Genomic DNA, 26,748 nt, shown 5'->3' with positions numbered 1-26,748 from the left:
GGTGGAGGGGGGGAGAAACATGAAAGTGTATACACATTACGGTAATGGAAAGGGAAAAGAGAGGAGGGTGAAGCCTCTCCAATGACGACACTCGAAGTGATTGAGTTTTTTAGAGAAAATGGATAGTTTCTCTCTATATTTTTAGTGAAGGGGCCCTTACTTGGCTTCTTGAGAGATTGAGGAGCATTTAATGCATCTTCAATTGTGTAAATTTGTTCAAAATATACATTAGTTGTCATATACAAAGAATCAGAAATGTTCAATGTAACATTATAAAAGATTTTCAACAATTCTACAAAAATTCTGCATTTTTCCAATTATCACTAGTGGTAAAATCCATTTTTCCAATTCTGTTCAACCAAAATGTGCTACGTGATACGAACTCGAATGATTCAAACTTAAATAACACATTTAGATATATATGCCGGTTTAAAATTACTCAGATGATCGAGTCTCAATTATTCGACTTCTTATTTGAGTAATGTTAGATGCAGTCATAAAGTGTACAAGTCTTGCATATTGTTTTTTTTTTTTAAAGAGTGGGGTTCATTATTAAAAAAATAATTTTCTTATATAGATTCTATATATATATTTTTTCTTAAAATGAGTATACGAGACTTACACATACTAAGATTGCAAATATCATTTATATTAAAAATATAATTTTAACTTTATAATATTTTTATTTAATTTTTTTTGTCTCATTTCTTAAAATCCATAAAATATCATAATTCAAATATTTTTACTACTATTTACAAATCATTTCATTATTATTTACAAATTTTTTATTTTATCTTGCTCACCAAACATCCCCTAACAAACCCTAACTAAAAATAGAAATCATAGATCTGGATAAAGAGAAGTTTGTACATATTTGGATTCTGCATTGACATACACACTTGGACTTAGTACATAAGATTTTAAGAAGTTTGGAGACATATTAAGTGTGATACCCATATGCTAAGAGGAAAATGTAGTTGATATATGGTATCCCATATTATTTGAAAATGAGAACTTCTTTATCTTTATAATGTTCTAATTGAACTTCAATTATATCTTTGAATAATTATTTTAAAATATAGATTATGTGGTTTGAGTCTTCTATTAATGTGTTATAAATGGTATCGAAACTTATCCCAACTAGAAATGTGAGATCTCATATGGCCAATTATTAAGAAGCATTCCATTAGGATGTTACATGAAGAAGCTAATCATTTATGATATAATTCAAATTAACTTGATTTTAAGTTTTATATTTTTTCATAATTAATGAAAATTATTTGGGTCAAAATATTAACTTTGGAATCCAATTTACATAAAATATTAATAATTAGTTCTAGATTTTATTTTTTTCATAGTCATGTATTTTTTTTTTTTTTTAGGTTTTAGGCTTGTATAACTCGTATAGTCACATTGACATTCATAATTTTCTTATTGAGTACTCACAAAAATTATATATCTACGTGGCTTTCTATCAATACACTACCTTCATTACAAAAATAAAATATAAAAGAAAACTTCAAAAATTAGGTGAATAAAGTTAAGTTTGGATTGAAAAATATTTTTAATTCATTTCGTCTTATTATTATAATTATTATAAATTTTTATATAAAATATAATAATTAATTTAATTTTTTAAATTTTAAAATAATAATAATTTTAAAAATTAATATTTTAATAATATTTTATTTATCTCTTTTACTTTTATTTCTGGTCATCTCGTATCAACCTAAACCTAACATAAGGGCTAAGTAAATGTTTTACGAGTACATAATTTTATTTTTTCCACTTTTCTTTTCGCCCTTTGAGCTGCAGCCTCCGATCCAAAGAGAACTTTTGCCTTCGCAGATGAGTTCGTTCATTGACAGCACTGCATATAACCTGATCATTAAAGTAGCGACAACCTGAGAGAACTTCACGAAGCTCCAATCCAAAAGAGATTATCAGCAATCTGCTCTTCCTTTTTCATTACACAAATCCTTTACACGCAGATACAGCCGGTAGATATGAAGCTTTCCCTCGAGTTTCAAGAAGATCGCCACCACGCTCACCACCACCGCCACCAAATCGAAACCCTCAAAGCCAAAATACCCCTAACCATATTGAACCAGCCGTTCATCTCCTCCACCACCATCCCAGCCACCACCACCTCCTCCTCTGACCTCTCCTTCTCCCTCTCCACCAACTTCCTCTCTGGCCCTTCCCTCAGGTTATCCTACCATCCCACCACCTCCACCTCCACAGCTTCCCCTCCTTTTTCTCTCTCCCTAAAGTCTGGCCTTGGCCTCTTTGGCTCCCCCAACAGCTCCCCCCTCGTCTTCTCTGCCAATTTCTCCCTCTCCCCGACAAACACTCCCATCCCTACTTTCTCTCTCCACCTAAAGCCCCAATTCGGCCATTTTTCCCTCAGAAAATCAACTTTTTCTGACCCTGTTTCTGATAAAAATTCTGGGCCTTTCTCCGATGGTGGGGATAAAGTTAATTATGGGTCTTACTCCAATAGTGGGGTCAATTTGGGTCCCGAGTCACATTCAAATGATGAGTTCGGAAGTGGGTTTGTGTCAGAGGGGTCATCTGTTTGGCAGGAGCTGAAATTGGAGCCTTTTGGTGGCAAAGATGGAGTTACAAACCCGAGTTCTTTAGAGAATGGCGGTGTTCATTCCAATGGTGGAATTGGGTTTGTACCGGAGAGGCAATTGGCTTGGAAGAATAGTCGGAAAGATAGATTTTTGTCTGGAGTTGGTGTTATGGCAAAGACGTCATTTCCAGTGACCAAAAGGGTAATGGTGAATATGCGGTGGGGTGTCAATTTTCCGGCTGATGGGGGAAAGGGATTGCCATATTTGACGGTGAATAAGATTGGTATAGAAAGGGTTGAACAGGTGAAGCAGGTGGCGAGCGGTGGTGAGAGTAATGAGGGTGATTCGGAACTGTTGAAGGTAATGTGTTTCTGGATGAGAAGGGATTTGAAGGCTTTGGAGAAGGAAAATAGAGAGATGAAGCTGAGTTTGGAGGAGATGAGAACCAGGGGTTCTGTGAAAAATATTCGTCGGGAGAGTGATGGTTTAGGGAAGAACCTTTCACCGCCTCCCGGTCAAAGTTCTAGCGAGTTTGAGCAGTGGAGGAGCAGGAATAGTGGCAGAGAAGACAATGGGCGTAGAGAATCGAAGGAGACTTCTAGGGAGTTTGTGCAGCGGAAGAGCAAGAAGAGTGGCGGAGAAGAGAATGGGCTAAGGGAATCAAATAAGACCAATCGGGTGAGCGATTTAGAATCTGAATTGCAGAGAGCTATCAAGGCGGCTTCTTCGTAACAAGGTTCGAAAATTTGCTTTCCTTGTGTTCGTTTGCTTTGTATTGTAATTATATAGTAATCAAGATTTTGTTCCGTGTAAAACGTGTCCATCTACCCAATGCACTGAATAAGTAATATGGATAGTATGGCAGGGTTGTTTAGAGTAGTGTAACATACTAACATGGTTGGAGAGGTATTTGCTATGTGCTGTGAGATCGAAACAATTGATTCTATGTAACTTCACTTCAAGTACGGCAATGTCCGGAAAAGTTCATATAATTATGTTTCGAGCCTTTTCTATTCATAATGCTCTTTGCACTTTTTCCTCTTTGATTTTTGAAACTCGTAGGCTACTTTTGATGAGGTTTTAGAGATTATCTTAATAATCAAGCTTAATTATAGCTTTTATGATATGTTGGCATGTATCACAGCTGATGGGAGAAAGAAATGATGTTACAGCTTTTAGATATGCTTGGCATAATTCTTGAGAATAAAGCTCAATACTCTGAGTGAGAATTGTTTGAAAATTTGTACATGTTTTGTGTATATATTGATGGCATTACAAATGATTTAATTGTTTGTGTCATAAAACTGGGTTAAGAAGGTTCGTAGTACTTACATCATAATCCTGAAGCTCAGTTTAAGGAGAACTTTGATGTTTGTTATGGTTGTTCAAACTCATTCAAAGATTTGAAGCTAATTAGTAAACGTTCTCCAATTCCTTCCCTGTAGGAACCTCAATTGTAAAAACAACTCAGTTTCCTCCCCTCTTGGGGCCAGTCCTTAAAAATTGAGACTATGTCTTTCACAAAAGAGTCATGCATGTAATTCGCATAAACTAATGAAAAATATCTTGTATAATGCAATCATATCATTATATCAATGGCCTTTGTTTTGAATGATTTTAAGAAAATCTTTTTGCATGGCATTGACCCATCCCTAGAGAACATTATGCTTGAAAGACTGGGGTTTGACAAAGGAATAACTTTAATTGATCTGTCAATGACAAAGCGTGTCATTTCTCCGTGTATTTTCTTTCACCCTCTGCATATAGCTCTCATAAGTTACAGAAAAAAACTTTCACTGGGTGGCTAACTCCTATAGGAGAAACAATGTCATAGAAACATTGATGGCGGATGGGGTGGTTACCTCAAATCAACCTGAAAATAGTCATAGAAACATTGTGAACTGCTATGAGAATTTGCTCTTCGAAACCAAGTTTAGATGGACTTAATTTTGAAGTTCTCAATTCACAAGAAGTAGGATGGCTTGAGAGACCTTTCGATGAGATGGAGCTTTGTGAAGCAGTAAAAATTTATGGCAGGTGACAAAGCTCCAGGTTTAGATGGCTTCTCGACTTTTTTTCAAACTTGTTTGGAAGTGATTATGGACGATATAATGGGGATCTTCCAATTCCATGAAAATGGAAGTTTTGAAAAAAGTCTCAATGCAACCTTTATTTCTCTCATTCCAAAATAATTTGGCGTGGTAAAGGTAAAAGATTATTGTTCTATTAGCTTGGTGAGTGGAATGTACAAGATCCTCTCAAAAGTCTTGGTGAGTAGATTGAGCATGGTGGTCGAGAAGTTAATACCCAAGCCGAAAATGGTTTTTTTAGAGGTGGGCAAATTTTGGATTTGGTGCTTTATTGCTCATGAATGCTTGGATAGTAGACTCTAAGTCGGGAAGAGACAAGACTCTTGTGCAAACTTGATATGGAAAAAGCCTAGGACCAAGTCAATTGGAGATTTTGCTTTACATGCTTAAGAAATGTGTTTTTGGTACTAAATGGTGTTCAGGGATCAATCATTGTATCTCCACTATTCGCTTCTTTATCTTGGTGAATGGCACACTGATGAGTTTCTTTAAAAGCTCCTGAGGCTTGAGACAAGATGATCCTCTATCCTGGCTATTTTTTGTTTTTGTAATGGAGGCTCTGTGCAAGATGATCTTAGGTGTTGTGGAGGGTGGTTTTGTAACACCCCTTCTCTTGGGTCAAGAATGTCATGTACATCCGTAACATTATGCCTAGTAAATAGACTCGTCATCATAAAAATATCTCATTTATTCAATTATAAAACTATTTTTTGATAAGTGTAAGTATATTAATAAAAGAATAGGCAAAAGCCATGTTCAGTACATTGAATCATAAAACTTACGTGGCATAACAAAGTTTCATAACACGAAGGTTAAAATATAATAAAGCAAGCATAAACTAGTCTTATGTGGCAATAACACTTATTCGAAGGTAAAGTCTCTAGAACATATTTCCTAAGTTTTAAATAGTTCTCTCTCTGTATGAAGCCTAACCCGTGTGTGAACAGTGATTTGAGAGAAACCCTAACCTTCCTATCTCGCCGCCACCCCCACCCACCGTCGATCGGAGAGGGACACCGCAGTCACAGACGAGGTCGACTGGCCCCGGCGTCCTCACCGAGGGCTGTCGGCGTCGGTTCCTCGTCGGCAAACACTTTCTCTCTCTCTGTTTTTTTTTTTTGGCCGACGTCGGTCTATGTGCACTTTGAATCCGTCACAGAACTGATCGACAGACCCAGGCGTCTTCGTCGTGGGGCCTTCGACGTCGGTCCTTCTCCAGCGACTGGTATCTTTCTGCTGCTCTTCTGTTTCTTCTTCCGGCGATCTACGATCTGAGTTTTTCCATTAGCCACCACTACAGACTGTTTCAACGGACTCCGGCGACCACATTGTGGGCATCCGACGTCATCCTCCGGTGACTGGAAGTTCTCCGTTATCTCAAGGATATTTTGCAAGAAAATTTGTGAACTCAAGGCCTCCAACAGTTATTTGTTTTACCTTAGGATGAAGTGGAAGCAGTAGGGGGTACTAGGAACAGTTTGCAATGGGATTTGACAATGACGACGAAACACGATGCGGTTTCGTCCCAGTTGGATAGTGAGAGGTGGTTGAAAGTAGAATAAAAAACTTTCATTTTTACGAAAGAGGGAGGAAACACCTTTCGTATTTCTGAACGTAGTAAAAGGATAGCTAAGTTCATGTATCTAGGGAGGATGACCACTTCGTGGGTGGCTAAGGGGATTGAGGATTGTTTAGACCTTAACTACCATGAAGGTTTCTTTAGAGAGTTAAGGATGGGTAATGGATTTTTTAGCATTCAACATCATGTTAATGCAAGTGGCAGTTTTCTGCAGCTCTTAGAATTCCGTAATGGAAGGAGGAAATGTTTGATGGTGATTCCGAAGGGCGCAAATGACATTGGATGGAAAGGCTTTCTGCAGTCCATTCTAAGTGTCACCGAATTCAAAGTCACTTCTCGAAGTGGTGAGTTTGTTGATGGGAAAACAGTGGGAAGGCCTTCCTGAATCAAAGGTGCTTCGTACGCAGCGATGTTGAGGTCACTGGCGGATAGTCAGGCCGAGACTAGCTCAGCGGTAGAAAGAAAGGGCAAGACACTTGTAGGAGACAAAAGATCTCAAGTGACTTTGGGAGAGTTGGAAGGGGTCTTGTGGGATGTCAAATCTCAATTGAAGGGAGTTATGAATTATGTAAGAGATCTAATCATTAAGGTGGATAAGGGGCTGGACCTAATCGTGGGTACAAGTGTGCCAGCAAGTGTGTCGGAAAGTGTGCTAGCAAGTGTGCTAGAAAGTGTGCAGGCAAATGGTGTGTCAACGATAGAGTTGTTGGACACTGACATCTTTGTTCATGCCAGTGTCACTATGCCTTTTGAGGAAGCTGTAGGGTCTCATGCACCAGTTACAGATGTAGTTGGTCCTTCTGTCCAGGGTTCATTTGTAGTTAAAGACGGGGGTCCCTCCAAGGTCTCGAGTATTTTAGAAGAAACAATCGAGCCTCTTTTAGAAGATGCAAACAGGGTAACAAATGGTAGTGCTTCCCCTCTTGAGGAAGTAGTAGGGTCAGACAAAGTGGCACAACAAGGATCGTCAAGGGGTGGAGCATATACACAAAATGTTGATGGAGGGGAGGAACCTGTAATGGTAATAGATGGAGGGGAGATGGAGGGGAAAACAACCATATACCTGTCAAGCAACCATTTGGCGAGAAGGAAATTATCGATTTGTCATTGGTGCCTCATGTGGGGGGAAGTTTAGAATTGTCATTGGTGCCTTGTGTGGGGGAAGGTTTAGAGTCGGGAGTGCAATCGGGTATTGTGGCTGGGAATAATGTCGTTCCTTTGGTTTCTCTTCCTCCGATTAACGATATAGCGGGTTCAACAGTAGATTGGATTCTAAATCAAGATAATGGGTTTCTACAAATCCTAGGACTTTCATATGGAGAACAGGGAGAATATGAAGACCAATTTAAGGCACTACTCACTGCAATCAAGGTGAGCCACACGCTTGAAACCAAATCTAAGTTTAAGAAAATTAGGGAGTTAAATAATCTTTCTTAGGCAATCAACTACGATATTAAGGGAGCTAGCTCAAGTCGAGGGAAGGCTAAAGGGAGGGCTTTGTGAAGACGTTCTTGTAGTGGGATGTTTGGGTAGAGGATTTTTTTCACGGAATCTAGGGGATTGGGGAGGGGGGGGTGTATCGATAGTTTTCCAATTCAGGCTTTGTGTATTTTGGGTGGGTTTTCATGGGCTTTTGGGTCATTAGGGACTTTTTTGTATGGGCTAGGTGTTTTTCTTGTATACTCCAATGTACTTGGTTACTCCTATTGATATATATATATAATATTATTACTTATAAAAAAAAAGAAGTCTCTAGAACATAAATCTACTCTTGACACTCCTGCTCGGTGTCCATACCATCATCATCTGGGACATTAAAACATAAAAATAAAGAAAAATTAGTTGAAGATTCAGTAATAGCACATCATACTGTAAACTTAATTTAACTTGACCTTAGGCTTGACTTTGAAAACTTTCATGCATATGGATCATTCATTAGTAACTTTTTTTTTCTTATAAGTAAGAGTAAGGTTTTACATCTAAGCACTAATGAGAGATACAAATAAGTCATGAATATTGTCCGTATTACAAATAACGGCTGAAGCCCCCAAGAGAGTAAAGTATTGTAAAAAAATCGTTCAACTCATTCAAAGAATGCTCCATGTCTTCAAAGCACCTCTTGTTTCTCTATAGCCACAATTACCACATATTGCAATGAATGATTATTCTCCACACAGTAGCGATGTGGGCATTTTCCTTAATTCCTGTCTAGCACCTCAGAATATCCCTAACTCTTCCAAGCATAACATACGCCATCTTGGTCTGATTAAAGATCTCATTCCATAAACACTGGGCCACCTTGCAATGTAACAAAAGATAATTCACATATTCTCCATGTCTCTTGCACATAAATCACCAATCTAAGATGATGAAATCACGTTTTCTCAGATTATCCGAAGTGAGAATCCGCCCTATAGATGTAGTGCATACAAAGAAAGCAATCTTAGAAGGTACCTTGCACTTCCAAATAGCCTTTCAAGGAAAACTATAATCATTAGAAAATCCCAAGAGAGTCGTATAGAAGGAGCTAATCGAGAATTTTTTATTTCCACTCGGATACCAAATCATCCTATCCTTCGTCTCATTGCATATAACGAGTAAAAAAAAAAGCAAATATATCCAACTCCCAATCTTGAGCCGCTCTTGAAAAACTTACATTCCAATGGACAATACCATGAAATAATAACAATAAATTAGTCACAACAACTTTTTTGTCACAAGAAATTTGGTAGAGCATGGGAAACACCTGCTTTAGAGTCCTTTCATTGCACCAGATATCATGTAAAAAATAAACACTATTTATCTCTTTCAATTGCGAATTTGAAAAACTTGGAGAATCTTCCTTATGCAGCTCTAATATTTTTCCACAATCACACACCATGTGTCCCCTTAACTGCCTTAGAACGCCAACTCTCGAATACTCCCATACTTAGAATCTATAATTTCTCTACATAAGCCCTCCCTTTCCCAATGATATCTTTACAACCATTTTCCCAAAAGTGTTTTATTGAAAACCCTCACATTATGCACCCCAACACATTGCATGGAATTTATGAGCAAACTTTATTCCAACCAACAAATATGGAACTTAGTTTTCTCCTCAATGCCTCCCCAAAGAAAGTTGCAAAAAGTTTTCTTAATACGAGAGGCCACACTTGTAGGTAGGGGAAATAGGAAGAAAATAGGTAGGGAGGTTAGATAAAGTGCTCTTGATGAGAGTTAATCTACCACTCTTGGACAAATATATCCATTTCCACCCAGCCAGTCTTCTTTCAACTTTTTCTAACACTTCATCCCAAATAGATTTTGTCTTGAAAGTAGCCCCAACGGAAGATTGAGGTATTTCAAAGGCAACGAAGCTACTTTACAGCCCAAGATATTTGCCAAGCCTTGAATATTGTTCAAATCACCCACAGGAACCATTTTAGACTTTGAGAGATTTACCTTTAGGCCTGAAACTGCTTCAAAGCAAAAGTAATACAACTCTTAAGTACTGCACAGGATCGCTGTTTGGCTCACAAAAAAATATTGTGTCATCAGCAAAAAGAAGGTGAGATATGGTAACACCACCCACAGAAAATCCAGCAAGGAAGCTTCCGTTAACCGCCGCTCTCAACATACGACTCGATGCCTCCATAACAATGACAAACGACAAAGGGAAGAGGGGATCCTTTGTCTTAATCCCCTAGAGCTGTTAAAGAATCATTCTGGTGTTCGATTCACCAAAACCGAATAACTAACTGTATACAATGCCTTATCCATGAAATCCATATATCTCCAAAACCACACCTCTCAAGTAAATAACACAGAAAATTTCAATTAACATGATCATAAGCCTTTTCCTTCTCTAGCTTGCACAAGAGCCCGGGTGTACCCTCCTTGATTCTACAATCTAGGTATTCGTTGGCAATTAACACCGAATCTAAAATTTGTCTCCCCTTCATAATGCATTTTGAGATTTTGAAATAATACTATTAATAACAGTACTCATGCAATTGGCAAGTTCCATTGAGATAATATTATACACTCCATTAGTGAGACTAATAGGCCAAAAATCTTTCACCTCCATGGCCCCAACTTTCTTAGGAATAAGAGCAATAAAAGGCGCATTAATGGTTTTTTCGAATTTACCAAAGGTGTATATAGCTCCTGAAAATTTCTGCATATAGACGCATTTATTTTATTCCTTGACTTTAAACTCTATTAGGTGAATGGAAGAAAATGTTTTAATCAACAATGTCCTGGATACATACAACTCAGTTCTCGAATACCTGTAGGTTGGCCCATAGGAAATATTTCAATTGTAGGAGGAAATCAATATGCCATGAAATTGCGGATCAGTATGGTAAATGCCATTAAAATATGCACCATGTTCACGAGCTTACTGACATAATCCAGAGAAGAAAATAAATAGCTTAATTGTATATGTTCATATATTTGCTACACTGACATTTGCTTTATTTCTTGTTACCATCGCAAGAATTATATGGAATCTTATTATTCCGGATAACACGATTGTAAAATATACACGAGCTCAGCCATACTTCATGTGGTCATGACCTCTTATTTTTAATATTCTAAGACTATTAGTAGTAACTTGTGTGTGAGACTCAAATAAGCGTTTAAATAATGTCTTCATGATTTATAACTTGTATACAAAGATGTGCATGTGCTAAATATACACAGAAAGATGTGTGCTAACCGATAAATTTCTTTCAAAAGGAAAATTTACAAGAATTTTGCAAGGCTGATTCCATTTTTTAAAGACAGTAGGATTTGTTTGTTTTGTTTTCAGAGATGAGATGAGTTGAGATTAAAGTTAAAAAATTGAATAAAATATTATTAGAATATATTTTTTAATATTATTTTTATTTTGAGATTTAAAAAAATAGAATTATTTATTTTATTTTGTGTGGAAATTTAAAAAAGTTATAATAATAAAATAAAAAAATTTTAAAATTTTAAATTTCAGTCTTGAAAACAAATCAGGCCTAAGTTCTTTAGGTAGATATAGGTGAAGAACTTTGAACCATATTCTTCGGATTTACTTACCAAAGATAAAAGAATTTGTTTTTGGAACTAGGCTATCTTTGATGCTATCTCTGTAGACTGTGCCTTTAATGAAAAAAAATGTATATACGAAAAGAGAAGACCCGTTACAAGAAAAGGATAATCCAGCAGGCCCTTATTATTATTAGTTAGACTGCAATGCATTTATATATATATATATATTTTATTTTAATTAAAGGATAATTTAATAAATAGCTCAACAGCTCAACTTCAGGATCTTAAGCTTAAGAGCAGTAATTACTGAGATATATTTCTTTTGGATTTCGAATTCTAGTTTTTTATGGGCGATTTAAAATTAATGAAAATAATAAATATATATAATAATTGGAGGCGGGCAAATCCAACAAACATTCCAAACAAACAATACATTACATTACAGGAATAAATCAAAAAACGAAATCTAGCGATTAGAGTTCCATAATTTTTCTCTTGATGATAAAGAAAAGACCATATCATGAAGACAGTTTCGTCAACTAAAAGAGAATCGACCAATTTACAACTTTTAGTGTATTTGTTTTTTTTTTCCTTTTAATATTTTTAATCATTAAGAAAAAATTTAAAAAATATATAATTTCACTAATAGTAATTTTTTTAATCATTAAGTAAAAGAAAATTAAGCAAAAATTAAAAAGAATAGTAGAAGAATGGTAATGCTATCATTATTCATCTATCAATTTGACAGTGTGCGTTGCAATTATCCATATTTAAAGGCATTGATAATCTCATCCCCTATATTTAGGAGTGTTCATCCGGGTTCCAATCCGGAAACCTGGGTCTACCAGGATCGTGAATCGGGTTTCACACCCAGGCCGGAACCCGAGTGTATTTCGAGTTGGAACCCGTAACCAAAATCCGAATAACTGAGTTCCGGGTCGGGCCGGAAAAAAATCCGACCCGGATAAACAGTCTTATCTATATTGTTAGATAATGAAGTATCCAAAATTAGCTTTGGGGGAAAACATAAGACATCCTTTCCTATTATTACTTTAGAATGGATTCAATGAGACACACAAGTGACGTTCGGTCCATGTAGTGCGACAATTATGTACTTTAAATATAAAGTGATTATATAAAAATAAATTTAAAAAGTGACGTGCCTTAATGTGATATGTTAAATTGTAAAATTATTTTTAACGTAAAATAAATTTAACAGATTATATGAATGCACATCATTTTAATTATCTACTTTTATATAATCTTTTTGTATTTATAACACTTCTATATATTATGCATTTTTTTGAAATTTGAGTATTTAATTCCAATAGGCAAACATAAAAAAGAAAAAATCAGAAACTCTAAAATGTAATAATTATGCTATATAAATTTTGTCTTTCAGTTATTTTTATTAACTTAGTAATTTAAAATGTCAATTTTTAAATAACAATTTTTTAAAGATTAGAGGTTTCTTATAAGAAAAATAGTTTAACTATAAAATAATTACATTAAAATAAACTGATAAATTAATATAGATTCATACAGCACATCAAATTATAATATTATTTTAATATAAAATAAATTTAAAAAAATCACGTGTAGCTACGTCTGTTTATAAGTTTTACTCAAATGTAATTTCGTTATTTCTATATCACTTCTCTTCTTACAAAGTAGGTTGGAGAAACATTTTTTTGTAAACAATGGCAACCTCAGCGAAGTTAGCGAACCACGGGAGCAGCAGAGAAGGCTCGGCCAAAGCCTCCGTGGCCGATCAGATCTTTCAAACCGTTCAGTCCACCTCCAATCTCCTTCACCTGATGCAACAGTCTTCTGCTTCTCAGGCAATTAGCCCCCTATACCCCTCCCCCCCAGTCTCTCTATAGTTTTTACGTTCTTAAAGATGCAGTGCATTGTGGCTCAGTGGGTTTGTCCTGTTTTCTATAATAAAGCTGTTTTGTATGTCGGTTTTGGTTAAATTTCAAAGATTGAATGTTCTTCGGAAAGAACTCTGTATGTGCACATGTAGATGAATGTTGAAACACCGAATTTAATTCGCATTCGAATCGGAGTACGAATATTTGTTTTTTTTTTTTGAATTGGTAAAAATACCGTTGGAGGATACAATATTTGTTTTATTTTTATTTTTTGTTTTGCCAGATCGATTGACCCGTCGACTACAATATTTTTGTGCATACATCATATGTAGTGCGATTAAGAGGCACGAATTTGTTTCTCTGTTGATTCTGATGCGAGGTCTTTTGAATCTCTTCCATTCTTCTTATAAGACCATGTGTTGCATGTATGTAGCTAGTAATGACTGTTTGACAAGTAGATGAAGCAGAAAGAGAGGCTAGCTAGAGTGAGAGGCAAAATCTGATCAATTTATTTAATATAAATTGTGAAATTTGATAGTATGGGAATAATTTGATCAATCCTGGGTCATATGAAAGGGTTCGTAGAATACTTGTATAATGTGCCAGTGAGTTCTAGTTCAAATAATACCTCTTTCCCTTATATGACCAGGGTAAAGGTTGAGGTCAAGTAGCTTACCAATTCAAAAGATATACTACTTATGTAGTATACAACAAAAAGGCAAATGTGTTCATGAGAGGAATAAAAATATACATTGGAACTTAACTGAAAAACAAATGTGAATGTTGGTGGCCAGTGGGAATGGAGCCAAATCATGTAGGTAACTTGGGTGAACCATGAAGAGCAAGACTATCTTTGGGAACTGGATAAGAAGCTATTATCTAGTAACGTGATGGATGGTCCCTTGAGGCCATGATGACCATCAATCTTCAACATGGCAAAGGACCAAAAGTCTTGACGGCAGGTCATATGATTTGAAATGGATAGAACATGATTGGAATTTTGGAGATCATCCACCATTTGCTTTTCTCTTACCTGCGTTTATGCGGTAGAATTTTTTTGTAACGTGCTTCCATTGTGTTAGTGTCCACACATAAATGCCCTTGCAAATGGTTACTAGTGAAAGCAAGAAGTGCTTTATTCACCAAATGATAATGACATTTTGATCGAGGGCTTTATTGATCTAGTTAAACAATGATGGACTTCTTATAAATTCCATGGAACTCCAAGTTATATCCTAATGTGTAAATTGGAGGCACTGAAAAAAGACCTGAAGAGCTGGAATGAACAGGTGTTTGGTAATGTGGAAAGCTAGAATAAGTCACTCTTGGAGGAACTTAAGGGTTTGGAGAACGTATTGGAGGTAAGGGAAATGTCAGAAGTGGAAAGGGCTCACAGAACTCAAGTGTCTGTAGAACTTGAGAGGGTATCTCTCATGGAAGAGATATCTTGGAAACAAAAGTCAAGAGTCCTCTAGTTGAAAGAGGGGGATAAATGTACCAAGTTCTTCCATTGGGTGGCTAACTCGCGCAAGAGAAACAATGTGATTGATATGTTGTTGGCAGGTGACTATCTCTAACCAAACCAAGGTTAGATCACATTGTCAACTACTTTGAGAATTTGCTTTTAGATCAATTTTCTTGGCGACCGAGAATAGGTGGACTTACATTTGATACCATCGACCCACAAGTAAAAGGATGGCTCGAGAGGCCTTTTGAAGAAATGGAGGTTCGGAAAGTGTTAAAAAGCATGGCGGATGATAAAGCTCCAGGTCCAAATGGTTTCACTATGTCGTTCTTTCAATTATGTTGGGAAGTGATCAAGAGTGATATCATGGGGGTCTTCCAAGAGTTCCATGAAAATGGAAGGTTTGAAAAAAGCCTTATTGCAACCTTCATTGCTCTTATTTCGAAAAAAACTAGGGGTGGTTGAGGCTAAAGATTATCGTCCCATAAGTTTGGTGAGTGGGATGTATAAAATCATCTCAAAAGTCTTGTTGAATAGGTTAAGCACGGTGGTGGAGAAAGTAATATCAAAGCCCTAAATTGCCTTTGTGAAAGGGAGACAAATACTTAATGTGGTGTTTATTGCCAATGAATGCTTGGATAGTAGACTCAAATTGGGAGAGCCAAGGCTTCTTTGCAATTTAGATTTGAAAAAGGCCTATGATCGAGTCAATTGGAGCTTCTTACTCTATATGCTCGAGAGATGTGGGTTTGGGCGAAGTGGTGTTCATGGATCAAACATTGCATCTCTATTGCATGCTTCTTCTCTATTTTGATTAACGGCACAAAAAGCAATTTCTTTGAAAGTTTGCGGGGATTGAGACAAGGGGATCCCTTATCTCCGTTACTTTTTGTTTCTGTAATGGAAGCATTTAGCAAAATGATCAACGATGTTGTAGAGGGTGGCTTTATATCCAGCTTCTCAGTGGGGGAGGTAAACACTAGCTCTCTCAATATATCAAATCTCTTATTTGCCGACGATACCCTGGTATTTTGTGAGGCTAGCCATGATCATATATGTGCATTGTGGGCTCTCCTCCTATGCTTTGAAGTCGTTTCTGGATTAAAGGTGAACTTTGCCGAATCAGATGTAGTTTCGGTGGGGCAAGTGCAAAATGTGTATGGTATGACTTCTATCTTAGGATGTAAGATATCTCATTTACCCATGAAATATCTTGGTCTCCCGTTGAGTGTTCACTAAAAATCGATATCCATTTGGAATGATGTCCTAGAAAAGATGGAGCAGAAACTCTCTAATTGGAAGCAGATGTTGTGGCGTCCCGTCCCTCATGTAAAGGTCATGGTGAGGTTCCATGGTGCCAAGGGTGCTAGCCAAGCAGTCTACACCAAGAGTTTGATTGGGTTAGGTGTGCCTCATCCAAAGGAAGTGCACGTGATGGTTTCGGTGATAAGATTGCAACGGAAAATATAGAGGCTAGGACAAGCTTGGGAGTGAGATGAGATGAGATGAGAATTTTGTGAATAGTAGTAAAATAGTTTGTGAATGGTAGTGAAATAGTTTGAGTTAATGTTTTATGGGATTTTGGGAAAGGAGAGAGAAAAAGTTGAATAACAAATATTATAAAGTAAAATATTGTTATAATATAGTTTTTTAATATTATTTTTGTTTGAGGATTTGAAAAAGTTGATTTTTTTTTTTTAAAGTTTGGGAAATTTGTAATAATTAGTTTGAAAAAGTTATAATGATTAGTCTTAAAATATTTGTGTTTGAGTGATGTTTAGGAATAAGATGAGATGATATGAAAATTTTGGGATTGAAACTTTTTCCAAACAAGCCCTAGTCGATAATTAGACCTTGCAATATCAGAAGTCTAAGGTGAGGTTTGGATAGTGAGTTGAGATGAGATGAGTTGAAAGTTAAATAAAATATTGTTAGAATATTATTTTTTAATATTATTATTGTTTTGAGATTTGAAAAAAGTTGAATTATTTATTATATTTTACGTGAGAATTTGAAAAAGTTGTAAAAATTAGATAAAATGAGTTGAGATCAACTCTGAATCCAAACGGGGCCTACAACACAGTTTAGGAAATCATTACTATAATTCCTTGTAATATTACAATCAACCAAAATAATATGTTCATCGCCTAATAGGCAGCAGACCAAATACAGTTGGGTGCCTTGTTCTAAAAGGCTAAGTACATTTCCTTATTGCTAGCGCCTACGACAAAGATAGGCCTCTCAATCTTTAGGGTTTAGGCGGGTTCGGCTCTTCCTCCTCGGGCATCACTCTGGTTCTAACTCTGCATCACAGTCTATGGTTTCGAAAGTGAAACCATGAATAGGATAGACAGTCATGACAAAAACTGCTAATGAGAGATAATACTCCTGAAGATATAATGAACAGTTCATGTAAATAATCAAAGATATGTGCATGCTTTGGTGAGGAATCACCTTATGAGGTATAAACACATGAATCCGTAAAACGTGGCGAGGAATCACCCTGCTATATATAAGCTTGGCGAGGAATCACCCTTTATGGAGTTACCCTCTTGTGCAAAATATTATTCAAAGCACGAATATATAATATGGTGAGGAATCACCCTTCCTCACTAGGTCAAATCCAAAAAGTCACATCGGTATCAAGGGTACAACAACCAACACACAAAGGCTCATCACACTGACATTCGCCTCCAGATGCGATCAGGGGAATGAGTTGCTCTACTGTTGGTCCCGGCGAAATCCCTTCTGCCTTTCCATGCTTGGTGCAAGCTAGCTTCCTTGAACCCTAGTGCAGGTCGTCCCTCACGCAGAGATCACTTATCACACCGGGAAAATGTCTACCTAGCCAACCAACTTGAGGACACCACCATGTGATACGTCGGGAGATTCTATATCCCGTCTATTAGGTGTGGCCAAGCACCACAATACCAGCCCACCCCAATCCTCACTGGGAATACCCATTTGAAACTCATGGTGACGTTTCGCAGGAATGGGCATGGGGAACTCTGTCTACCCCATGAAAGTTGATGCAGGGTACACATACTCACACAGAGATGTAGATACACATATCGGGATCATGATTCAATGAAAACAGAAAATACGTTCAAAGTCTCGTAAAAACAAGGAATGAACATAAGATAAACATAATGATCCAAAATAGATTTATTTATGATCAGAAAGGAGGAGGTTAAAGAAATGTAAGTGCCTCTTACATACAACATTCACCCTACATTCCTCAGTCCTGTCTTAGAAGCTAACCTACCTCACAACTTGGGTTTGCTGGATCGTTGCGCTACTATTTCCTCGCTTCCTTGGAAGATTTTGGCTCCACAAAGTCTCAAGTGTCTAAGATCTTAAAAGTGAGATTTTGTCTCATGTCTTCTTATATAGGGTGGGACTATCAGATGTCCTTCTGATGTATCTTTGACTCTAGGTATGCTTGGATATGAGTCCTTTCGCTTTGACTGTCACACTACAGGATGACTGGGATAGATGGTTAGAACATGGTTCGCGCATCCATATGGTCTACCAACTCTTTAGTTGTTCCTTGAATGAGAGTTCTACATGTGGCGTCGGGCCATACTTCTGAGTTTAGTCAGCATGGCCACCAAAGTTGTACTCCCTTCAATAGACCCACCGGAGTGACCCTTCAGGCGGAGTGTGGGATTTTGCTTACGACAATGCCACTCTTCTGAGCACTTTCGTGTTATTCTGGAAAGTTCCCATGTCTGGGCTGGTCTGTCCTAAACCGTCACTCGTCCTGGATGAGTAGTCCTTGCTTCGCCTTGGGTGGGTAACTCTTGTCTCATCAGAGCCACTAGCTTCTTTAGCTCCTCGTTCTCGCCTTCTCAACTAGTGAATTTTCTAGCTCGCCTACCATGGGTGAGACACTCATCTCCACCTTGTTTTGGGACATATTTGCCAGGCCTTCTAGAAGGTGCTCGCTCGCCCACATGTTGAACTAGTTGCATTTTGCAGCCCTTGCAGCTAATTTCTCTGCCAATCCAATGTGGTGTTCTTCATCTTTCTATCCAACTTACTGACCTATTTCCTCTCTATATTTCCGCTTTCATTACAGGTAGCTTACCGCATGGAGAAAATACAAAGGGATTTCCTATGAGGAGGGATGAATGATGAGCTCAAATTTCATCTGGTAAAATGGGCCATCGTTTGTTCTCCAATTTTTTAAGGAGGTTTGGGTATCTGAAATTTGCAGCTTTTTAATAAGGCATTGTTGGGAAAATGGCTATGGTGATACCCCCTAGAACATGGAGTTTTGTGGCGATCAGTTTTAGACTCAAAGTATGGTAGAACATGGGGAGGTTGGTGCTCGAACGAGGTGAGTGGATTTTTATTGGGCGGGTCTTTGGAAGCACATTAGGTGCAGATGGACCAAATTTTCTAGTTTTACCCAATTTGAGGTGAGTAACGGGTCCTGAATCAAATTCTGGCATGACATATGGTGTAGTGACAGGGCCCTTAAGGAAACCTATCCAGACTTCTTTGGTATAGCAAGAATGAAGGAAGCCTCGATTACGGACCTCCTTGACCATTCTAACGGCACCCCCCAATGGAATGTCACATTTCTTAGAGTTGTCAATGATTGGGAAGTTAACGCAATCTTTGAATTCTACAACCTAGTCTATTCTGTCCCTATGAGGGGGAGGTGAAGACCAGCTTTTTTGGTGCCCTGTGGCAAAGGGAAGTTCACAGTATGCTCCTTTTACCAATCCATCTCTAAGCGTAACGCTAATCCATTCCCGTGGAAAAGCATTTGGAACACAAAGGCCCCCCCTTAAAGACATCATTTTTTGTATGGACAGCTTCTTTAGGGAAGATTCTCACTATTGATAACCTAAGGAAATGCCGTATCATAATATTGGATTGGTGTTGTATGTGTAAAAAGAGCGGAGAATCCGTCGATCATCTACTAATACATTGTGAAATTGCCGTGACCTTGTGGAATGACTTTGTCGCTAGGGTGGGTGTAGCTTGAGGATTGTGAGCAGTCATTGGATGAACTTAGAACTTTCTTTTTTAACACGTTGTTCCAATGGTCGATTTGAACCTGATTTTAATGGCATGACCATTCATGAATTCTTGTATCATTAGAACATCACTCCTATGCGTTGCTCTTGTATATGACCCTTGTACTTGGGCTTTTACCTATTCTTATGATAAATAAAATTTTATTTACCGATAAAAAAAAAAGATATGTGACATAAAACCTGTGATCTACTAGAGATAAAATAAGAAGAATCCTCATTTGCTTTTACTGGAACAGTCATGTCATCGTTACTTATCAAAACAAACCAGTCATGTCATCAAGTGCAATTTTTAAGGCACACATAAATCACATTCTTTCTTCCATGAACCATGTACATAATTGGTGCTTGTCAAAAGGATCTTAAATTGTCAAAGGAAAACTGATATTCCTTTATAGTCTATTGTGCATGGTTGATCATAAATTATTATTGTATCATATGCAGGCCCAACTGAGAAAGCTGCCAAAGAACCTTTTGGCTAAAACCTCTATAATCAAGAATACCGGGCAAGTATGTAGATCTGCTGCACAAAATAAATATGGACTATTTTATTCTTTTGTTTCTTAAGAATAGGATATCTTTACCACATTCTGATCTTTCTATTCTTCTTTTCTTGTGCTGCAGGTGTTGGAGCAGATGCCTCATGTCATTGCATCCTTGGATGCACATATGGAGAATGGATTACACAGGTTGTAGCATGTAGAACGCCATTTTTATTTCAGATTATAGTTGGTCTTGACATGGCCTTTAAAAATACATCAATAACTTTCTGATGTCACTCTCACTTTAAAGGAAACATGTAAATAGACGTGGCACATATTCTGGGTCATGAACACATTTTGAAAAGCTTTTGGTCTCTTTCCTTGTTGGAGATGGGGTGGCAGTTTTTATGTTGTGTTGATATTTTAGATCCTGAAATTTTAAACATAGAAACAATTGTGCTTTGGAAGAAAGCACTTATTTATTCGGAATTAGTTGGAGAATTCCTTCTGAGTAATTCAGCTTCATCCCCAGCTGCTTGGCCATTTCTATTTGGGGTGTGTCAAACAGAAGCATTTTGAATTATCCAAAACTGACAGTTGTTCTTGACAGAAAAATGCAATGTAAATTGTATTTTGTTGACTGCATTCCTCAATTTTTTGTTTTTTTGTGGGCAAGTAGGCTTCCATTTTACACAGTTTACCCCATTTTTTCAGATTTGGATGTAAGCTTCCGTGTAATTATTCTCAAGCACAAACCATCCAGCGCAATCTTCATGCCATTGTATGACCATTGCTGTAATAATGTGCTGTATTACATACATATATGTATGCTGCCTTGGGACATAAGCGACAATTATATCACGGAATAAAAGAGAGAACGATTGCCACTCTGATATTTAAGTTGACAATATTTTATACCTGTCACTCTTGCCTTATTTAAGTAACAACTTTTTGCAGTGTTCCTCATCTGCAACCAGTAGTCCAGTTACTTGCAAATATGGAAAGCTGCCAGCTTAACTCTCTCTCTCAAGCTCATCTTTCTCACGAGGTATACTCTTCTTTTTTTTTTTTTTCCCGCTCCACACATCATCTTGACTGAGTTTTAGGATCTAGTTGGGGCGAGATAAACTCAGTGTAACATATATTGCTGAATGTGAGGACTCTCTGTGTTGATGATCTCTCTCAAACTCGAGGTCCTAGAGTTCAGACAGCAACTCTAGTGAATCCTATTTCATATCATAGTAATTACAGTTTTTATTTTTATTTTTTTCTGAGTATAGAGTTGCCTCCACAAAAGGTTCAGCAAATAAAGTGAAAGCTTGTAGACACAGAGTTAGTAATATTCATGTTTCTATTCTCTGTGATTTCTTAGGAACATGGCTTGGCAAAATCTTCAGAGGTGCCTTAGCTGACTGAACTCCAAACCAACTTTGCCGAAGGCCTGAAATAACAGATTAAGATAGAAGAATGGTCATGGGCAGGCCATCAAATTCTAAGTCAGGATGACCAACTTGTACATTGATCTATCCCTAGTCTCAGTGTAACATTGAATATCACCTAAAATCGTGTGGATATCAAGCATAAAAGAAGAAGCTAGCAATGTTCCAGTTCCTGATATTCTAGAACTCTATGGCAGTGATATGTGTAACCAGGAGGAATATGTGCAATATCTCCAAGCGTCTGAAACACGTTTACGGCTTTAATAGGAAACGTGTTGCTTCAGTCACGCTTTCTACTTGTTTCATCCTTTTCCCACTTAGCATGGTCCCGATTTATCCTAAAAGCCTCTCTCTCTCTCTCTCTCTATAGTTTTCTAAGTTTTCTGAATAAGAATCTAAAAATTCTGAACATGAATGTAGACAGCTTCTGAGTTGTGTTGACTTGGTGCACGTTCACTTCTCAGTTGTGAACATAGAACGTGGACAGCTTCTTTCTTTGGAATGTTTCTTCTCATTTATTACACATTTTTTTGGCGTTTTATGTTAAATCATAACATATTTTGGACGTGGAAAAGAGATTAAGCACGAGTTAGCATGTTGCTGTATATACCATTCATCCCTTTTTGCAACACAAACAAAGGCCTCATATTCAATTGATAGTATCCAATTCTTATAATCCAACCTATTCTATTTATTTTCTTTTAATATGACATTAAATGATTAGATATGTCACGTCAGAAAATATAAAAAAGATAAGGGTTAAAATGTTGTTATTAATATCATTTTTTTTATTCTTTAAGACTAGCCTTGAACATGATCAAGAAAACTCAAGATGATTCGTAGCTTTATCTAACTTCCATCGTGTTTTTCATTTTAAATATTATTTAATTTTGGTGGAGCCAAAATGTATCCATGAAAGTAGAACAAGATAATTCAAACCTTATCTAAACTCAAAAGAAAAAATAAGAAAAAAAAAATTGACTTCTATCAAGTAAAGACTCTTGGATTGGGATAATTTAAAATATTTTTATATGTTTAAAAAAAGGAAAATGAAAAAGGTTTTAATTTAATATAAAAATTCGTTGTCACAAAACTTATTTATTTGGCTCGACGTGAATTCTGATTTGTTAAGTAGAATATATATATATATATATATATATATTTATATATCATAAAGAATTTTATACAATTAAATTCATAAATTAACGTAAAATTAAATTTATAAATTAATATTATTTAATATAATATTAAATTATAAACTTATTTATATTATAAAATAAATTTATCATGAATTTATAAATTTATTTTTATAAAATTTGTCTATATTAACGGTAATTGTGAATTAACGTGGAAGACTTGACTGGCCTAGCTACTTTTTACTAACGCATCTTGACTGATAAATAGAAACAGCTTAAAACGGCGCCGTATCTTGGTTACCCCACCACGCCGCACCGCCCTTGGAAATTATGCGAAAATCCGAATCTCGTGGAAAACACAAAGACCCGCCATTGATACGCAAGAAAGAATAAAGGCAAAAGTGGAGAGCGCCAGCCTCCATAGAATTAAAAAGTAACCTCTCTCTCTCTCTCTCTCTCTCTCTCTCGTTGTGCCCAACCACACTTAATACAATAGCCATGGCTGCTGCCTCGCTGACTCTGCCATATACTTCTTCTTCCTCTTACGCCGCCGGTTCTGGTTCTGCGTCTTCTTCGGCTGCTGCCTCTTCTCTGTTCTCTAGCTTCCCCCTCAGCCAAAGGCGCTTCGTCTCCTGCGACTCTCGCTCTCGAATTCAAGCCCCTAACAGCATCGTAAACTCTCTGTTTCCCCATAATATATACATGCATAGATTTATTTTTTATTTTTTAAATACTGTAATGGCTTCAAAATGTGAGTTTTTGGGTTATTTTCTGGCTCTGTTTAATTTCAGTCTAATTCCAATGGGAAAAAAATTTAAGCCAAATTTTGTCATATTTTTAAATTGTGATTTTTAAGTGGTTGCAATGTCAATGGGTTCTCCTTCTTTTGATTTGTGGGTTTGGGTTTTCTGTATAATTTTCTTAGTTTGAAGATGGGATATTAAGTGTACGTTTGGTTTTAAAAAAAAATTCAGTTTTTTCTTTTTAAATCAATTTCAATCAATATATATATATATATATATATATATATATATATATATATATATTATATAATATATATAATCCCTTAAAAAACATCAATTTCCGTTAAAAAAAATTTACAAAAACTCATAAATAATTCGTAGTAAAAATTTTAATTCTACCTACCAATTTCTACAAATCTCATTACAAAGTATATCTCCAGAAACTTTTGGCCTAAAAAATTCTCATTCTATCTACCTTGTGGCATCAAAGGATTAAGGAACAATTAAAACATAACAAATAGTTTTTCAATCATTTGATATTACATCGTGATTGTGAGATGATGAGAGGATGATGAGGAGCATTACTCTTCACAAAGTTATTACAAAAGGTATTTCAAAACTTCTCAAGAATTCTAAAAAATTACAATATTTTTGGCCATGTTTGGTTATGAAATATTTTGAGAATTTTTTTGAGATTGATTTTTAGGAAAGGAGAGATAAAATTTTGAATAAATTTTTTTAAAAAATAAGTTTTGTATTGAAGTTTGTGAATGTGAGTAGGTAGAATTGAAAAGTTATTTGAATATAATTTTTTAAGAGTATTTTTTTTTTTGGAGTTTGTAAAAGGGGTACTCATTTTTTTGTTTAGTTAATAATTGGGTAATGATTAGATAAAAGGTTTATAAGTTGAAATAGAAAAAGTTGAAGGAGAAAAGTTGAGATTTGTAGATGTTTGGTTGATTAAAAAACTAATAGTAATTTGAAAAAAATTGGTTTACCAAACATGGCCTTACTGTCCTGAGCTTCAAGTTAGTGACCATAAAGTATTTTGAATCTATCCTTTGTGATACTTTTGCAACATATATGAGTGAAAACTAAAATTATGGGGCATGGATAAACTCTGTCATGGTTATTCCAGCAGCTTTTCTTCTCAAATTTTGAGGTACATGCAGTAATTTAGGTCCTCAAATATAATTGATATGGGTGTTTTTTTTGTTGTGTTAGAAATGTGATCTATCTGAGCCACCGTTCAAAAGTGTAAATGGGAAACCAATTGTTCCCATCCTTAACGAGCGGAATCTACCCAAGTTTTTGGAAACTGCACGCATGGAGAAAACAATCAACAGGACTAGTACCAGGCTGAAACTATTTTCTGGCACTGCAAATCCTACACTTTCTCAGGTACTGTTAGTACTTTATTCTTTGGACGAGTAAGATATTGTTACTGAATTATTTTCTGTTTAAGTGGTGAAAGAATGTAATGGGCAAGGGTTTTGTCTTCATGTTCTATATTATTGTCAATACTGATTGTTCACAAATAAGTGTATTGATAAATCATTCAAGGTTTGCAAGTTCTCCTTGGTTTATTCTGCCATGCTTCTAGAGTTTTTCTTTCCCTTTTTTAATGGTTGTGCCACAATTCTCTTTGATTATATTAGTTTTGAACATTATATGCACACCAGTGATCTGGCATGCTCACTGTCTTCAATTTATGAAATTTGGAATCATTGTATGAATTTTTCGTTATTTCATGACATGGAATTGAACCTTTCACCGTTCAGGTACCATATGTCTATCTTTCTGAGAACCAATTTTTGGGACTGTTCAAATGGTTGTATCTTTGCTTTGAACGGCTACTATTCTCCCAAAATGTGATGAATGTAGTTCTTTATGCATGTCTGAGAATGTGAGTTTTTTTTTTTTTAAATCCTCTAGAATTATTCTCAACACAAGATACGTGTATAATTCTTGGAATGCTGTACTTATATTGCCAATCTCTGTTTTTTTATCCCCAGGAAATTGCTTGGTATATGGGCCTGGAACTCGGGAATATCAACATAAAGCGATTTGCTGATGGCGAAATATATGTTCAGTTGCGAGAGAGTGTCAGAGGATGTGATGTTTACTTAGTACAGCCTACCTGCCCTCCTGCAAATGAGAATCTCATGGAGCTTTTGATAATGATAGATGCTTGTCGTAGAGCATCGGCCAAAACCATTACTGCCGTGATTCCATATTTTGGATATGCGAGAGCTGACAGAAAGGCAAGTTCTAAATTACAGTGTACTTTTATGACCTTTAATTATTTTTCTATCTATTTAAAAAAAAAAGAAAGCCTGGATGATCTAGTTGTCAATGAAGGGGGATATGACTGAATCTGATTTGATTGAACACAACGAATTGACATGATTGGTTTGAGCATTGCATCTTAAGCAAATCAATGGTTCATAAGAATTTGCACTATATTGTGTTCTTCATAGGCTAATTTAACATTGTCTTCTTCATCTGTGACTTTTCTTTCCAGACCCAAGGGCGTGAATCGATTGCCGCCAAACTAGTCGCAAACCTTATCACAGAAGCAGGTGCAAACCGTGTTCTTGCTTGTGACCTTCATTCTGGGCAGTCCATGGGTTACTTTGATATCCCAGTGGACCATGTATACGCTCAGGTAAATTAGTCCATAGCCTTGATTGTTGACTTTCACTAGTTTATTGGTCTCTGATACTATTGTTTGTTGTGTGCTCTCTAGCCCGTGATTCTTGATTATCTTGCCAGTAAGAGGATAAACTCTCAAGATTTGGTAGTTGTTTCCCCTGATGTTGGTGGGGTAGCAAGGGCACGTGCTTTTGCAAAAAAGTTATCTGATGCGCCTTTAGCCATTGTAGACAAAAGGCGTCATGGACACAATGTTGCTGAGGTAATTTTGCATGAGTACTCTTTGACACCATCTTTTTTCAGCTTACATCTGCCTTGATCAAATTTTTTATTCACTTGAATGTTATTTTAAATTAAGGCCATGTTTGGTTACCGAAAATGTTAGAAATATTTGAGAATTTGTTTGAGATTAGGTTTTGGGGAAGGAGAGAAAAATTTGAATAAAAATCGTTTTTAAAATAAGTAATTTATTGGAGTTTGTGAGAGTGGATAAATAACGTTAAAAAGTTGTTTGAATATAATTTTTAAAGATTATTTATGTTTTGAAATTTATAAAAGTTATACTGATTTTTGTGTTTGAGTACTGATTAAGTAATGATTAAATGAAGAGTTGAAAACTAGAAATAGATTGTTTTTTTGAGATTTAAAGATGTT

General features: G+C 36.3%; 3 protein-coding genes across 3 annotated transcripts; all 3 read left to right on the top strand.

Annotated features, from left to right (window-relative positions):
• Positions 1 to 2,006: 2,006 nt before the first annotated feature.
• LOC109012173 lies at positions 2,007 to 3,311 on the top strand. The gene is made up of 2 exons (XM_035687710.1): positions 2,007 to 2,113; positions 2,210 to 3,311. Exons 1-2 carry the CDS (start codon positions 2,007 to 2,009, stop codon positions 3,309 to 3,311), a joined length of 1,209 nt encoding a protein of 402 aa, XP_035543603.1.
• Positions 3,312 to 12,895: 9,584 nt separating this feature from the next.
• Positions 12,896 to 21,751, top strand: LOC109012172 (tobamovirus multiplication protein 2B-like). Its single transcript, XM_018993686.2, has 5 exons — positions 12,896 to 13,093; positions 20,084 to 20,149; positions 20,264 to 20,328; positions 21,079 to 21,169; positions 21,494 to 21,751. Exons 1-5 carry the CDS (start codon positions 12,953 to 12,955, stop codon positions 21,527 to 21,529), a joined length of 399 nt encoding a protein of 132 aa, XP_018849231.2. The 5' UTR covers positions 12,896 to 12,952; the 3' UTR covers positions 21,530 to 21,751.
• Positions 21,752 to 23,077: 1,326 nt separating this feature from the next.
• On the top strand, positions 23,078 to 26,413 carry LOC118347686 (ribose-phosphate pyrophosphokinase 1, chloroplastic-like). Its single transcript, XM_035687709.1, has 5 exons — positions 23,078 to 23,368; positions 24,664 to 24,840; positions 25,455 to 25,703; positions 25,964 to 26,107; positions 26,189 to 26,413. Exons 1-5 carry the CDS (start codon positions 23,195 to 23,197, stop codon positions 26,411 to 26,413), a joined length of 969 nt encoding a protein of 322 aa, XP_035543602.1. The 5' UTR covers positions 23,078 to 23,194.
• The last annotated feature ends 335 nt before the right edge of the window (positions 26,414 to 26,748 follow it).

Source organism: Juglans regia, chromosome 2 (genome assembly GCF_001411555.2).
Source record: "Juglans regia cultivar Chandler chromosome 2, Walnut 2.0, whole genome shotgun sequence".
In the NCBI taxonomy this organism is placed as follows: Eukaryota; Viridiplantae; Streptophyta; class Magnoliopsida; order Fagales; family Juglandaceae; genus Juglans; species Juglans regia.
The sequence above is the reverse complement of the archived record's forward strand: the minus strand, read 5'-3'. Positions and strand labels throughout refer to the sequence as shown.